Here is an 18,641-nt window from a genome sequence, read left to right as displayed (position 1 = left end):
AATCTTGGTGTTCTCTGGCAAACGCCAAACATCCTGCACGGTGTTGGGCTGGAAGCACAACCCCCACCTGTGGACGTCGGGCCCTCATACCACCCTCATGGAGTCTGTTTCTGACTGTTGGAGCAGACACATGCACATCTGTGTCCTGCTGGAGCTCATTCTGCAGGGCTCTGGCAGTGCTCCTCCTGTTCCTCCTTGCACAAAGAAGGAGGTAGCGGTCCTGCTGCTGGGTTGTTGTCCTCCCACGGCCTCCTCCACGTCTCCTGATGTACTGGCCTGTCTCCTGGTAGCGCCTCCATGCTCTGGACACGACGCTGACAGACACAGCAAACCTTCTTACCACAGCTGGCATTGATGTGCCATCCTGGATGAGCTGCACTACCTGAGCCACTTGTGTGGGTTGTAGACTCCGTCTCATGCTACCACTAGAGTGAAAGCACCGCCAGCATTCAGACCAAAACATCATCCAGAAAGCATCGGAACTGAGAAGTGGTCTGTGGTCTCCACCTGCAGAACCACTCCTTTATTGGGTGTGTCTTGCCAGTTGCCTATAATTTCCACCTGTTGTCTATTCCATTTGCACAACAGCAGGTGGAACTGATTGTCAATCAGTGTTGCTTCCTAAGTGGACAGTTCCATTTCACAGAAGTCTGGTTGACTTGGAGTTGTTTAGGTGTTCCCTTTAGTTTTTGAGTCGTGTATATACGGAGTTACCGACGGAGCAGCTCTTTGGTGGAGTTCGCTGCAGCTGAAATCAGCCAGAACTGGCAACCCTGACAGGGTCAGTTAGGGCCGTTAGGACAGCAGAGTTTCTGCAAGCAGCCTGCAGCTCTTGTTAGTGGAGAGAACTGCAGCGTTGAGGATCATTATGACTTGTTTAGATGCATTTTCAGAAAGCCAGCGGCTGCTTCACGATCCGCAAGGCAGGAGTCAGAGAGCCGCATGAGGAAGGCTGTCGTCGGGCTTCTCAGCCCCGGGTCTGGGTTCACCACAGGAATCCTCCAGGAGCTGCCAGCTGATCGCTCTGATTGGCTGACGCCCCGCGTCGAGTTCAGGTTTTCCATCTCTGGCTTTTGACGCACGTTCCGCGAGCTTAAAAAACGTCTTAAATTTAGGCGCGTGACGCACATATGGAATGCCGGTTGCGCCAAAAACGTGCGTCAAAACGTCTTCAAAATGCGTGCATCACGCCTACGCTCACAACGCGACGCGAGAAAGCTCGACGCCCCCTTGCCGCACCTCCACATAGACTTCACATGGAAACCTGCCCTCTTGACGCTCAGAACGCGTTTGGTCTGAACACACCGTCAATGCAGCTCTGCTGCGTCAAGGCGCGCCACCGCTGCGTGAACGCGCACGGCTTCCTCCAATGCCATATAAAACCTGCATGCTGCGTTCCCTTGCTGCTGGACATCACAGCTTTTCCAGGTAAATGTTGGCCAGACGAGGAACTGTCCAGACACCGCGCATGTGCGGTCTGTCTCCGCTGCTGCGCGTGCAGAAGCGAAGCAGCGCGCTGATTGGCTGAACATGACATCATCCAGTACGGAGCTGCTGTTGGAAGGAGGATGAGATCATCTGAGCAGTCTGAGGACGGAGCTGATCCGGACCGGACTCTCTGCAGAACCGCTAATCCGATCCGGACTAGAACCTGCAGAACCGCTGATCCGGACCAGACTGAGACCTCTGCAGAACCGCTGATCCGGACCAGACTGAGACCTCTGCAGAACCACCTGGTCAGGAAACGCATCACGGTAAGAAATCTGTCTCACGTGCACGAGGAAGCGTGTCAGTGAGCAGAAGTTCTCTACTTTACGTGGAAGTGATGCGTCGCCTCTGCTGCAGAAGTTTTTCTCCTGTTAGTGGAAAACTTCTCCATCTGCTTCACGCGACCAAAACCAACAGGAAACATCTGCTGGAGGCTCGCGCGCACGCTCTGACCAGTTTGTCATGGTCTGGTCTGCAGATGGTCTGGTCCCGGGATGGAGACGCACAACGACCCCCGCTGTCTGTGATCCTGCCGCGGCTCTACCTGGGAGCGGAGAGGGACGTGACGCAGGTGAGATGAGGAGCGCGTGCACGTCATCCGAAGGGCCGCGTGGAAAGCAGAAAGCTGGTTGATGAATCAGTAAAAAGTGTGTTTTCATCGAGTGACGTCATCCCCTGCGCTGTATTCGCGCCTTTCTGCCACGAGGGGGCAGTGTGGGTTTTTGTGTTTTGTGTGTGAATTAATGTGTGTATGTGTGTGTGAATTAATGTGTGTGTGTGTGTGTGTGTGTGTGTGTGTGTGTGTGTGTGTGTGTAGGAGCAGCTGGGCTCGCTGGGTATTTCCTACGTCCTGAGCGTGAGCCGCTGCAGTCCACAGCCTTCTTTCCTACCCAGCTCCCGGTATCTCCGCATCCCCATCGACGACTCCTTGTGGGACGACCTGCTGCCATGGATACCGCAGGCGCTGCATTTTATTGGTCAGAACTCTTCTCTGCTGGTATGAAAACAGCCTCTGGGTTGGGTTGACCGTGATGTCTCTGGTGTCCAGATGCAGCCATATCCTCTGGAGCTTCCGTTCTGGTCCACTGTGCAGCAGGAATCTCTCGTTCGCCAGCTCTGGCCGTGGCCTACATCATGTACAGCCTGGACATGGACCTGGACCACGCCTACAGGTACCACCTGGTGATGTCTGCATCATCTGGCAGGAAGTGCTTTTATGGTGATGATATCTGGAAATATAAATGCTTTATATTTCTGTTATCTATAATTTCACATCATCTTCTTCATTTCACTAAGTTAAACTACTTAGTCATTTATTTGACTTTTAAATCAACAGTTAGAAAAAGAACAAAACAAAAACAGAATTTGCCCTTTTCCTGTCTAGTGTTACATGGAAAATATTTCTGCTCCTTAACTGGAGGGGCGGGGGGTCAGACTTCCCTCTCCCAGCCACATTTTCCACCTCATGGGTGGGTGGATGGAGGATAGATGGGTGGATGGAGGATAGATGGGTGAATGATGGATGGATAGATGGATGATGGATAAATGGATGAATGAATGGAGGGATGATGGGTGGATGGAAGGATGGATGATAGGTGAGTGGAAGGATGAATGAATAAATGGATGGATGATGGGTGGATGGATGGAAGGATGGATGATGGGTGGGTGGATGGATGGATGGATGATGGGTGGATGGAAGGATGGATGATGGGTAAATTGATGGATGATGGAAGGATGGATGATGGATTGGTGGATGGATGAATGAATAAATGGATGGATGGATGAATGGATGGATGATGGGTGGATGGAAGGATGGATGATGGGTGGGTGGAAGGATGGATGATGGGTGGATGGAAGGACGGATAATGGGTAAATGGATGGATGGAAGGATGGATGGATGATGGGTGGATGGATGGATGGATAATGGGTGGATGGAAGGATGGACAATGGGTAAATGGATGGATGGAAGGATGGATGATGGGTAAATGGATGGATGGAAGGATGGATGATGGGTGGATGGATGATGGATTGGTGGATGGATGAATGAATAAATGGATGGATGGATAAATGGATGGATGATGGGTGGATGGAAGGATGGATGATGGGTGGGTGGAAGGATGGATGATGGGTGGATGGAAGGACGGAAGGATGCATAATGGGTGGATGGAAGGATGGGTAATGGGTAAATGGGTGAATGATGGATGGATGGATGGATAATGGGTGGATGGAACGATGGACAATGGGTAAATGGGTGGATGGAAGGATGGACAATGGGTAAATGGATGGATGGAAGGATGTGTAATGGGTAAATGGATGGATGGAAGGATGGATGATGGGTAAATGGATGGGTGGAAGGATGGATGATGGGTGGATGGATGATGGGTAAATAGATGGATGATGGGTGGATGGATGGATGGGTGGATGGATGGATGGATAATTGGTGGATGGAAGTGTGGATGATGGGTGGATGGAAGGATGGATGATGGGTGGATGGACGGATGCATAATGGGTGGATGGAAGGATGGATAATGGGTAAATGGATGGATAATGGATGGATGGAAGGATGGATGATGGATGGATGGAAGGATGGATGATGGGTGGATGGATGATGGATTTGTGGATGGATGAATGAATAAATGGATGGATGGATAAATGGATGGATGGTGGGTGGATGGAAGGATGGATGATGGGTGGATGGATGATGGGTGGATGGATGATGGGTGGATGGAAGGACGGAAGGATGGATGATGGGTGGATGGAAGGACGGAAGGATGCATAATGGGTGGATGGAAGGATGGATAATGGGTAAATGGATGGATGGAAGGATGGATAATGGGTAAATGGGTGAATGATGGGTGGATGGATGGATGGATGGATAATGGGTGGATGGAAGGATGGACAATGGGTAAATGGATGGATGGAAGGATGGGTGATGGGTAAATGGATGGATGGAAGGATGGATGATGGGTAAATGGATGGATGGATGATGGGTAAATGGATGGATGGAAGGATGGATGATGGGTAAATGGATGGATGGAAGGATGGATGATGGGTAAATTGATGGATGGAAGGATGGATGATGGGTGGATGGAAGGATGGATGATGGGTAAATGGATGGATGATGGATGGATGGATGATGGGTAAATGGATGGATGATGGGTGGATGGATGGATGGATGGATAATGGGTGGATGGAAGGATGGATGATGGGTGGATGGAAGGATGGATAATGGGTAAATGGATGGATGGATGGATGATGGATTGGTGGATGGATGAATGAATAAATGGATGGATGATGGGTGGGTGGAAGGATGGATGATGGTTGGATGGAAGGATGCATAATGAGTGGATGGAAGGATGGATAATGGGTAAATTGATGGATGGAAGATGGGTGGATGGATGGATGGATGGATAATGGGTGGATGGAAGGATGGACAAATGGGTAAATGGATGGATGGATAATGGGTGATGGGTAAATGGATGGAAGGATGGATGATGGGTGGATGGATGATGGATTGGTGGATGGATGAATGAATAAATGGATGGATGGATGAATGAATAAATGGATGGATGGATAAATGGATGGATGATGGGTGGATGGAAGGATGGATGATGGGTGGGTGGACGGATGGATGATGGGTGGATGGAAGGATGGAAGGATGCATAATGGGTGGATGGAAGGATGGGTAATGGGTAAATGGGTGAATGATGGGTGGATGGATGGATGGATGGATGGATGGATGGATAATGGGTGGATGGAAGGATGGACAATGGGTAAATGGGTGGATGGAAGGATGGACAATGGGTAAATGGGTGGATGGAAGGATGGACAATGGGTAAATGGATGGATGGAAGGATAGGTAATGGGTAAATGGATGGATGATGGATGGATGGATGATGGGTAAATGGATGGATGATGGGTGGATGGATGGATGGATAATGGGTGGATGGATGGGTGGATGGATGGATGGATAATGGGTGGATGGAAGTATGGATGATGGGTGGATGGAAGGATGGATGATGGGTGGATGGAAGGATGCATAATGGGTGGATGGAAGGATGGATAATGGGTAAATGGATGGATGGAAGGATGGATGATGGGTGGATGGATGGATGGATAATGGGTGGATGGAAGGATGGACAATAGGTAAATGGATGGATGGAAGGATGGGTGATGGGTAAATGGATGGATGGAAGGATGGATGATGGGTGGATGGATGATGGATTGGTGGATGGATGAATGAATAAATGGATGGATGGATAAATGGATGGATGATGGGTGGATGGATGATGGATTGGTGGATGGATGAATGAATAAATGGATGGATGGATGGATGATGGGTGGATGGAAGGATGGATGATGGGTGGATGGATGATGGATTGGTGGATGGATGAATGAATAAATGGATGGATGGATAAATGGATGGATGATGGGTGGATGGAAGGATGGATGATGGGTGGGTGGAAGGATGGATGATGGGTGGATGGAAGGACGGAAGGATGCATAATGGGTGGATGGAAGGATGGATAATGGGTAAATGGATGGATGGAAGGATGGATAATGGGTAAATGGGTGGATGGATGGATGGATGGACAATGGGTGGATGGAAGGATGGACAATGGGTGGATGGAAGGATGGACAATGGGTGGATGGAAGGATGGACAATGGGTGGATGGAAGGATGGACAATGGGTAAATGGATGGATGGAAGGATGGACGATGGGTAAATGGATGGATGGAAGGATGGATGATGGGTAAATGGATGGATGGAAGGATGGATGATGGGTGGATGGAAGGATGGACAATGGGTAAATGGATGGATGGAAGGATGGATGATGGGTGGATGGAAGGATGGATGATGGGTAAATGGATGGATGATGGGTAAATGGATGGATGGATAATGGGTGGATGGATGGATGGGTGGATGGATGGATGGATGATGGGTAAATGGATGGATGATGGGTGGATGGAAGGATGGATGATGGGTGGATGGATGGATGGATGATGGGTGGATGGATGGAAGGATGGATGATGGGTGGATGGATGGATGGATGAATGATGGGTGGGTGGAAGGATGAATGAATAAATGGATGGATGGATGAATGGATGGATGATGGGTGGATGGATGGAAGGATGGATGATGGGTAAATGGATGGATGGATGGATGATGGGTGGATGGAAGGATGGATGATGGGTAAATGGATGGATGAATTGATGGATGATGGATGGATGGATGGATGATGGATGAATGAATAAATGGATGGATGGATGGATGAATGGATGGATGATGGGTGGGTGGAAGGATGGATGATGGGTGGATGGAAGGATGCATAATGAGTGGATGGAAGGATGGATGATGGGTGGATGGATGGATGGATGATGGGTGGATGGAAGGATGGATGATGGCTGGATGGAAGGATGGATAATGGGTGGCTGGAAGGATGGACAATAGGTAAATGGATGGATGGAAGGATGGATGATGGGTGGATGGATGGATAATGGGTGGATGGATGGATGATGGGTGGATGGATGCATGGATGATGGGTGGATGGAAGGATGCATAATGAGTGGATGAAAGGATGGACGATGGGTGGATGGATGAATGGATGGATAATGGGTAAATGGATGGATGGAAGGATGGATGATGGGTGGATGGATGGATAATGGGTGGATGGAAGGATGGATGATGGGTAGATGGATGGATGGATGATGGGTGGATGGAAGGATGGACGATGGGTAAATGGATGGAAGGATGGACGATGGGTAAATGGATGGATGGAAGGATGGACGATGGGTAAATGGATGGATGGATGGATGGACGATGGGTAAATGGAAGGATGGACGATGGGTGGATGGATGGAAGGATGGACAATGGGTAAATGGATGGATGGAAGGATGGGTAATGGGTAAATGGATGGATGATGGATGGATGGATGATGGGTAAATGGGTGGATGGATGGGTGGATGGATGGATGGATTACGGGTGGATGGAAGTATGGATGATGGGTGGATGGATGGAAGGATGGATGATGGGTAAATGGATGGATGGATGGATGATGGGTGGATGGAAGGATGGATGATGGGTAAATGGATGGATGAATTGATGGATGATGGATGGATGGATGGATGATGGATGAATGAATAAATGGATGGATGGATGAATGGATGGATGATGGGTGGGTGGAAGGATGGATGATGGGTGGATGGAAGGATGCATAATGAGTGGATGGAAGGATGGATGATGGGTGGATGGATGGATGGATGATGGGTGGATGGAAGGATGGATGATGGCTGGATGGAAGGATGGATAATGGGTGGCTGGAAGGATGGACAATAGGTAAATGGATGGATGATGGGTGGATGGATGGGTGGATGGATGCATGGATGATGGGTGGATGGAAGGATGCATAATGAGTGGATGAAAGGATGGACGATGGGTGGATGGATGAATGGATGGATAATGGGTAAATGGATGGATGGAAGGATGGATGATGGGTGGATGGATGGATAATGGGTGGATGGAAGGATGGATGATGGGTAGATGGATGGATGGATGATGGGTGGATGGAAGGATGGATGATGGGTGGATGGATGGATGGAAGGATGGGTAATGGGTAAATGGATGGATGGAAGGATGGACGATGGGTAAATGGATGGATGGAAGGATGGACGATGGGTAAATGGATGGATGGAAGGATGGACGATGGGTAAATGGATGGATGGAAGGATGGACGATGGGTAAATGGAAGGATGGACGATGGGTAAATGGAAGGATGGACGATGGGTAAATGGATGGATGGACGATGGGTAAATGGATGGATGGACGATGGGTAAATGGAAGGATGGACGATGGGTAAATGGAAGGATGGACGATGGGTAAATGGAAGGATGGACGATGGGTAAATGGAAGGATGGAAGGATGGACAATGGGTAAATGGATGGATGGAAGGATGGACAATGGGTAAATGGATGGATGGAAGGATGGACAATGGGTAAATGGATGGATGGAAGGATGGACAATGGGTAAATGGATGGATGGAAGGATGGGTAATGGGTAAATGGATGGATGGAAGGATGGGTAATGGGTAAATGGATGGATGATGGATGGATGGATGATGGGTAAATGGATGGATGATGGATGGATGGATGATGGGTAAATGGGTGGATGGATGGGTGGATGGATGGATGGATTACGGGTGGATGGAAGTATGGATGATGGGTGGATGGATGGATAATGGGTGGCTGGAAGGATGGACAATAGGTAAATGGATGGATGGAAGGATGGGTGATGGGTGGATGGATGGAAGGATGGATAATGGGTAAATGGGTGAATGATGGGTGGATGGATGGATGGATGGATAATGGGTGGATGGAAGGATGGACAATGGGTAAATGGATGGATGGAAGGATGGACAATGGGTAAATGGATGGATGGAAGGATGGATGATGGGTAAGTGGATGGATGGAAGGATGGATGATGGGTAAGTGGATGGATGGAAGGATGGATGATGGGTGGATGGAAGGATGGACAATGGGTAAATGGATGGATGGAAGGATGGATGATGGGTAAATGGATGGATGATGGGTGGATGGATAATGGGTGGATGGAAGGATGGATAATGGGTAAATGGATGGATGGAAGGATGGACAATGGGTAAATAGATGGATGGAAGGATGGGTGATGGGTGGATGGAAGGATGGATGATGGGTAAATGGATGGATGATGGATGGATGGATGGATGATGGGTAAATGGATGGATGATGGGTGGATGGATGGATGGATGGATGGATAATGGGTGGATGGATGGATGGATGATGGGTGGATGGATGCATGGATGGATGATGGGTGGATGGAAGGATGCATAATGAGTGGATGGAAGGATGGACGATGGATGGGTGGATGGATGGATGAATGGATGGATAATGGGTAAATGGATGGATGGATGGAAGGATGGATAATGGGTGGATGAAAGGATGATGGGTAAATGGATGGATGGATGATGGGTGGATGGATGGAAAGATGGATAATGGGTGGATGGAAGGATGGATGATGGGTAAATGGATGGATGGAAGGATGGATGATGGGTGGATGGAAGGATGGATGGAAGGATGGAAGGATGGATGATGGATGGATGGAAGGATGGATAATGGGTAAATGGATGGATGGAAGGATGGATAATGGGTGGATGGATGGAAGGATGGATGATGGGTGGATGGAAGGATGGATAATGGTTGGATGGAAGGATGGGTGATGGGTGGATGGATGGATGGAAGGATGGATAATGGGTAAATGGATGGATGGAAGGATGGATGATGGGTGGATGAAGGATGGATAATGGGTGGATGGAAGGATGGATAATGGGTGGATGGAAGGATGGGTGATGGGTAAATGGATGGATGGAAGGATGGATGATGGGTGGATGGAAGGATGGATGATGGGTGGATGGATGGACAATGGGTAAATGAATGGATGGAAGGATGGACAATGGGTAAATGGATGGGTGATGGGTAAATGGATGGGTGATGGGTAAATGGATGGATGATGGGTGGATGGATGGATAATGGGTGGATGGATGGATGGATGATGGGTGGATGGATGGACAATGGGTAAATGGATGGATGGAAGGATGGACAATGGGTAAATGGATGGGTGATGGGTAAATGGATGGGTGATGGGTAAATGGATGGGTGATGGGTAAATGGATGGATGATGGGTGGATGGATGGATAATGGGTGGATGGATGGATGGATGATGGGTGGATGGATGCATGGATGATGGGTGGATGGAAGGATGCATAATGAGTGGATGAAAGGATGGACGATGGGTGGATGGATGAATGGATGGATAATGGGTAAATGGATGGATGGACGGAAGGATGGATAATGGGTGGATGGAAGGATGATGGGTAAATGGATGGATGGAAGGATGGATGATGGGTGGATGGGTGGATGGAAGGATGGATGATGGGTGGATGGAAGGATGGATGATGGGTAGATGGATGGATGGATGGATGGAAGGATGGATGATGGATGGATGGAAGGATGGATGATGGGTGGATGGAAGGATGGACAATGGGTAAATGGATGGATGGAAGGATGGGTGATGGGTAAATGGATGGATGGAAGGATGGATGATGGGTAAATGGATGGATGGATGATGGGTAAATGGATGGATGGAAGGATGGATGATGGGTAAATGGATGGATGGAAGGATGGATGATGGGTAAATTGATGGATGGAAGGATGGATGATGGGTGGATGGAAGGATGGATGATGGGTAAATGGATGGATGATGGATGGATGGATGATGGGTAAATGGATGGATGATGGGTGGATGGATGGATGGATGGATAATGGGTGGATGGAAGGATGGATGATGGGTGGATGGAAGGATGGATAATGGGTAAATGGATGGATGGATGGATGATGGATTGGTGGATGGATGAATGAATAAATGGATGGATGATGGGTGGGTGGAAGGATGGATGATGGTTGGATGGAAGGATGCATAATGAGTGGATGGAAGGATGGATAATGGGTAAATTGATGGATGGAAGATGGGTGGATGGATGGATGGATGGATAATGGGTGGATGGAAGGATGGACAAATGGGTAAATGGATGGATGGATAATGGGTGATGGGTAAATGGATGGATGGAAGGATGGATGATGGGTGGATGGATGATGGATTGGTGGATGGATGAATGAATAAATGGATGGATGGATGAATGAATAAATGGATGGATGGATAAATGGATGGATGATGGGTGGATGGAAGGATGGATGATGGGTGGGTGGACGGATGGATGATGGGTGGATGGAAGGATGGAAGGATGCATAATGGGTGGATGGAAGGATGGGTAATGGGTAAATGGGTGAATGATGGGTGGATGGATGGATGGATGGATGGATGGATGGATAATGGGTGGATGGAAGGATGGACAATGGGTAAATGGGTGGATGGAAGGATGGACAATGGGTAAATGGGTGGATGGAAGGATGGACAATGGGTAAATGGATGGATGGAAGGATAGGTAATGGGTAAATGGATGGATGATGGATGGATGGATGATGGGTAAATGGATGGATGATGGGTGGATGGATGGATGGATAATGGGTGGATGGATGGGTGGATGGATGGATGGATAATGGGTGGATGGAAGGATGGATGATGGGTGGATGGAAGGATGCATAATGGGTGGATGGAAGGATGGATAATGGGTAAATGGATGGATGGAAGGATGGATGATGGGTGGATGGATGGATGGATAATGGGTGGATGGAAGGATGGACAATAGGTAAATGGATGGATGGAAGGATGGGTGATGGGTAAATGGATGGATGGAAGGATGGATGATGGGTGGATGGATGATGGATTGGTGGATGGATGAATGAATAAATGGATGGATGGATAAATGGATGGATGATGGGTGGATGGATGATGGATTGGTGGATGGATGAATGAATAAATGGATGGATGGATGGATGATGGGTGGATGGAAGGATGGATGATGGGTGGATGGATGATGGATTGGTGGATGGATGAATGAATAAATGGATGGATGGATAAATGGATGGATGATGGGTGGATGGAAGGATGGATGATGGGTGGGTGGAAGGATGGATGATGGGTGGATGGAAGGACGGAAGGATGCATAATGGGTGGATGGAAGGATGGATAATGGGTAAATGGATGGATGGAAGGATGGATAATGGGTAAATGGGTGAATGATGGGTGGATGGATGGATGGATGGACAATGGGTGGATGGAAGGATGGACAATGGGTGGATGGAAGGATGGACAATGGGTGGATGGAAGGATGGACAATGGGTGGATGGAAGGATGGACAATGGGTAAATGGATGGATGGAAGGATGGACGATGGGTAAATGGATGGATGGAAGGATGGATGATGGGTAAATGGATGGATGGATGGAAGGATGGATGATGGGTGGATGGAAGGATGGACAATGGGTAAATGGATGGATGGAAGGATGGATGATGGGTGGATGGAAGGATGGATGATGGGTAAATGGATGGATGATGGGTAAATGGATGGATGGATAATGGGTGGATGGATGGATGGGTGGATGGATGGATGGATGATGGGTAAATGGATGGATGATGGGTGGATGGAAGGATGGATGATGGGTGGATGGATGGATGGATGATGGGTGGATGGATGGAAGGATGGATGATGGGTGGATGGATGGATGGATGAATGATGGGTGGGTGGAAGGATGAATGAATAAATGGATGGATGGATGAATGGATGGATGATGGGTGGATGGATGGAAGGATGGATGATGGGTAAATGGATGGATGGATGGATGATGGGTGGATGGAAGGATGGATGATGGGTAAATGGATGGATGAATTGATGGATGATGGATGGATGGATGGATGATGGATGAATGAATAAATGGATGGATGGATGGATGAATGGATGGATGATGGGTGGGTGGAAGGATGGATGATGGGTGGATGGAAGGATGCATAATGAGTGGATGGAAGGATGGATGATGGGTGGATGGATGGATGGATGATGGGTGGATGGAAGGATGGATGATGGCTGGATGGAAGGATGGATAATGGGTGGCTGGAAGGATGGACAATAGGTAAATGGATGGATGGAAGGATGGATGATGGGTGGATGGATGGATAATGGGTGGATGGATGGATGATGGGTGGATGGATGCATGGATGATGGGTGGATGGAAGGATGCATAATGAGTGGATGAAAGGATGGACGATGGGTGGATGGATGAATGGATGGATAATGGGTAAATGGATGGATGGAAGGATGGATGATGGGTGGATGGATGGATAATGGGTGGATGGAAGGATGGATGATGGGTAGATGGATGGATGGATGATGGGTGGATGGAAGGATGGACGATGGGTAAATGGATGGAAGGATGGACGATGGGTAAATGGATGGATGGAAGGATGGACGATGGGTAAATGGATGGATGGATGGATGGACGATGGGTAAATGGAAGGATGGACGATGGGTGGATGGATGGAAGGATGGACAATGGGTAAATGGATGGATGGAAGGATGGGTAATGGGTAAATGGATGGATGATGGATGGATGGATGATGGGTAAATGGGTGGATGGATGGGTGGATGGATGGATGGATTACGGGTGGATGGAAGTATGGATGATGGGTGGATGGATGGAAGGATGGATGATGGGTAAATGGATGGATGGATGGATGATGGGTGGATGGAAGGATGGATGATGGGTAAATGGATGGATGAATTGATGGATGATGGATGGATGGATGGATGATGGATGAATGAATAAATGGATGGATGGATGAATGGATGGATGATGGGTGGGTGGAAGGATGGATGATGGGTGGATGGAAGGATGCATAATGAGTGGATGGAAGGATGGATGATGGGTGGATGGATGGATGGATGATGGGTGGATGGAAGGATGGATGATGGCTGGATGGAAGGATGGATAATGGGTGGCTGGAAGGATGGACAATAGGTAAATGGATGGATGGAAGGATGGATGATGGGTGGATGGATGGATGATGGGTGGATGGATGCATGGATGATGGGTGGATGGAAGGATGCATAATGAGTGGATGAAAGGATGGACGATGGGTGGATGGATGAATGGATGGATAATGGGTAAATGGATGGATGGAAGGATGGATGATGGGTGGATGGATGGATAATGGGTGGATGGAAGGATGGATGATGGGTAGATGGATGGATGGATGATGGGTGGATGGAAGGATGGATGATGGGTGGATGGATGGATGGAAGGATGGGTAATGGGTAAATGGATGGATGGAAGGATGGGTAATGGGTAAATGGATGGATGGAAGGATGGACGATGGGTAAATGGATGGATGGAAGGATGGACGATGGGTAAATGGATGGATGGAGGGATGGACGATGGGTAAATGGATGGATGGATGGATGGACGATGGGTAAATGGATGGATGGACGATGGGTAAATGGATGGATGGACGATGGGTAAATGGATGGATGGACGATGGGTAAATGGAAGGATGGACGATGGGTAAATGGAAGGATGGACGATGGGTAAATGGAAGGATGGAAGGATGGACAATGGGTAAATGGATGGATGGAAGGATGGACAATGGGTAAATGGATGGATGGAAGGATGGACAATGGGTAAATGGATGGATGGAAGGATGGACAATGGGTAAATGGATGGATGGAAGGATGGGTAATGGGTAAATGGATGGATGGAAGGATGGGTAATGGGTAAATGGATGGATGGAAGGATGGGTAATGGGTAAATGGATGGATGATGGATGGATGGATGATGGGTAAATGGATGGATGATGGATGGATGGATGATGGGTAAATGGGTGGATGGATGGGTGGATGGATGGATGGATTACGGGTGGATGGAAGTATGGATGATGGGTGGATGGATGGATAATGGGTGGCTGGAAGGATGGACAATAGGTAAATGGATGGATGGAAGGATGGGTGATGGGTGGATGGATGGAAGGATGGATAATGGGTAAATGGGTGAATGATGGGTGGATGGATGGATGGATGGATAATGGGTGGATGGAAGGATGGACAATGGGTAAATGGATGGATGGAAGGATGGACAATGGGTAAATGGATGGATGGAAGGATGGATGATGGGTAAGTGGATGGATGGAAGGATGGATGATGGGTGGATGGAAGGATGGACAATGGGTAAATGGATGGATGGAAGGATGGATGATGGGTAAATGGATGGATGATGGGTGGATGGATAATGGGTGGATGGAAGGATGGATAATGGGTAAATGGATGGATGGAAGGATGGACAATGGGTAAATAGATGGATGGAAGGATGGGTGATGGGTGGATGGAAGGATGGATGATGGGTAAATGGATGGATGATGGATGGATGGATGGATGATGGGTAAATGGATGGATGATGGGTGGATGGATGGATGGATGGATGGATAATGGGTGGATGGATGGATGGATGATGGGTGGATGGATGCATGGATGGATGATGGGTGGATGGAAGGATGCATAATGAGTGGATGGAAGGATGGACGATGGATGGGTGGATGGATGGATGAATGGATGGATAATGGGTAAATGGATGGATGGATGGAAGGATGGATAATGGGTGGATGAAAGGATGATGGGTAAATGGATGGATGGATGATGGGTGGATGGATGGAAAGATGGATAATGGGTGGATGGAAGGATGGATGATGGGTAAATGGATGGATGGAAGGATGGATGATGGGTGGATGGAAGGATGGATGGAAGGATGGAAGGATGGATGATGGATGGATGGAAGGATGGATAATGGGTAAATGGATGGATGGAAGGATGGATAATGGGTGGATGGATGGAAGGATGGATGATGGGTGGATGGAAGGATGGATAATGGTTGGATGGAAGGATGGGTGATGGGTGGATGGATGGATGGAAGGATGGATAATGGGTAAATGGATGGATGGAAGGATGGATGATGGGTGGATGAAGGATGGATAATGGGTGGATGGAAGGATGGATAATGGGTGGATGGAAGGATGGGTGATGGGTAAATGGATGGATGGAAGGATGGATGATGGGTGGATGGAAGGATGGATGATGGGTGGATGGATGGACAATGGGTAAATGAATGGATGGAAGGATGGACAATGGGTAAATGGATGGGTGATGGGTAAATGGATGGGTGATGGGTAAATGGATGGATGATGGGTGGATGGATGGATAATGGGTGGATGGATGGATGGATGATGGGTGGATGGATGGACAATGGGTAAATGGATGGATGGAAGGATGGACAATGGGTAAATGGATGGGTGATGGGTAAATGGATGGGTGATGGGTAAATGGATGGGTGATGGGTAAATGGATGGATGATGGGTGGATGGATGGATAATGGGTGGATGGATGGATGGATGATGGGTGGATGGATGCATGGATGATGGGTGGATGGAAGGATGCATAATGAGTGGATGAAAGGATGGACGATGGGTGGATGGATGAATGGATGGATAATGGGTAAATGGATGGATGGACGGAAGGATGGATAATGGGTGGATGGAAGGATGATGGGTAAATGGATGGATGGAAGGATGATGGGTAAATGGATGGATGGAAGGATGGATGATGGGTGGATGGGTGGATGGAAGGATGGATGATGGGTGGATGGAAGGATGGATGATGGGTAGATGGATGGAAGGATGGATGATGGATGGATGGAAGGATGGATGATGGGTGGATGGAAGGATGGATGATGGGTGGATGGATGGATGGATGGAAGGATGGGTAATGGGTAAATGGATGGATGGACGATGGGTAAATGGATGGATGGATGGATGGACGATGGGTAAATGGATGGATGGAAGGATGGACGATGGGTAAATGGATGGATGGAAGGATGGACGATGGGTAAATGGATGGATGGAAGGATGGACGATGGGTAAATGGATGGATGGAAGGATGGACGATGGGTAAATGGATGGATGGATGGAAGGATGGACGATGGGTAAATGAATGGATGGATGGAAGGATGGACGATGGGTAAATGGATGGATGGAAGGATGGACGATGGGTAAATGGATGGATGGATGGAAGGATGGACGATGGGTAAATGGATGGATGGATGGAAGGATGGACGATGGGTAAATGGATGGATGGATGGAAGGATGGATAATGGGTAAATGGATGGATGGAAGGATGGATGATGGGTGGATGGAATCCCTCCAGCGGTCCTTCCCGGACCCTGAGGAGGGTGTAGAACTGGTCCGCTGTTCCGCCCCAGGAGGAGAACCACACTGAACGCCACCCATCCACAGGACTGCTGCATCGTCTTGCTGGTTAGACGTTTGTCCAGCAGGGGGAGCTGTTTGCTTTTATCTGCTGAATGGAAACCTGACTGAGCGTGTTCAGAATCGACGTGTTGTTTAGACGGGTCTCAGCTGCAACTCTAACGCACCTGTTGTCGGTCTCATCAGATTTGTGAAAGAGCGCCGACCCACCATTTGCCCCAACTTCAACTTCCTGGGTCAACTGCAGCACTTCCAGGGCGCTCTGAGCCAGAAGACATCTGGCAGAGACCGGCTCAGCCGGCAGGACGGCGATCCGGGAGCTGAGGCTGTCACGGCGGACATGTCACACCACAAGGACACAACGCAGCAAAGACAATTATCCTCCGAAGGTGGAAACAAACAGGACCCCCTGACTCTCCACCTGACCTTCTGTCCAAAGCAGAAACCAACTCCAAGCCCTTCCCCCTCCCCTGAACCAGTCCCCAATCCCCCCCAGCTGCAGGACCTGTCGGGTTCTGCTTCTCTTTTAGACAAACGTAAAAGTCTCACCCTTTCTCTGACTGCGGCAGCAACAGTCTCCCCCTACACATCTACCTGCCCCTCCCCAAAGCCGGTCCACAGTCCGGAGTCAGGAGAGGATCCCGAGTCGAAGAGGCCGTCTAGCACAGACTTCCCCCACTGGGAGCAGAACCCGACCCATAGCCGTTGGAGCAGAACCAGGGTGAAGGATTTGGTGTCTCCGTTCAGCATCACTCTGAAAAAACTGCTGGACTGGGGGGAGAAGGTCCTGTTAGCCGGAGTCTTCGTCCATCCGCTGAAGACAGGGCAGCCGGCGCTGTCGTACAGATGCTGAGAGGACAAAGGGACCCGTCAAGTAATGTGTAGAGTAACATGGACAGGTAGCCGTGGCGACATGACCGTCAGAACAACAGACCACCTGCTCTTTATTTATTACACGTTTATAAACACTCCTGTCTCCCAGGTGTGTTGAATCAGCTGATCTGATCATTTCTATTGACAGGAAAAGTTTTGAAAATATTTTAAATGAATTTATTGATAAAATAATTTAAACCTTTTCTACATCTTTTACTCTTAAGTTCATTTACTGGTTCTGACAGAGGAATTGATGGATGGTGATGGATGGTGGGTGATGGATGGATGGATGGTGGATGGATGGATGGTGGGTGATGGATGATGGGTGGATGGATGGATGGATGGATGGTGGGTGATGGATGGATGGATGGTGGATGGATGGTCCAGAGGAACCAGGTTCAGGAGGGAGACCCAGACAGTCCTGTAGAGACTTCTGTCCAATCACAACACAGAACCAACTTTTCCATAAAATATACTGAAATGTTTTTT

The 18,641-nt window shown here is 48.6% G+C and overlaps 1 protein-coding gene across 1 annotated transcript; it reads left to right on the top strand.

The window, feature by feature from the left end:
- The first annotated feature begins 1,578 nt into the window (after positions 1-1,578).
- On the top strand, positions 1,579-18,475 carry LOC306765779 (uncharacterized protein). Its single transcript, XM_079253283.1, has 5 exons — positions 1,579-1,754; positions 1,967-2,059; positions 2,306-2,465; positions 2,537-2,660; positions 17,466-18,475. Exons 2-5 carry the CDS (start codon positions 1,967-1,969, stop codon positions 18,130-18,132), a joined length of 1,044 nt encoding a protein of 347 aa, XP_079109409.1. The 5' UTR covers positions 1,579-1,754; the 3' UTR covers positions 18,133-18,475.
- The last annotated feature ends 166 nt before the right edge of the window (positions 18,476-18,641 follow it).

Source organism: Telmatherina bonti (assembly GCF_933228915.1).
Source record: "Telmatherina bonti genome assembly, chromosome: 14".
In the NCBI taxonomy this organism is placed as follows: Eukaryota; Metazoa; Chordata; class Actinopteri; order Atheriniformes; family Telmatherinidae; genus Telmatherina; species Telmatherina bonti.
This window is presented reverse-complemented; position numbering and strand designations above follow the sequence as displayed.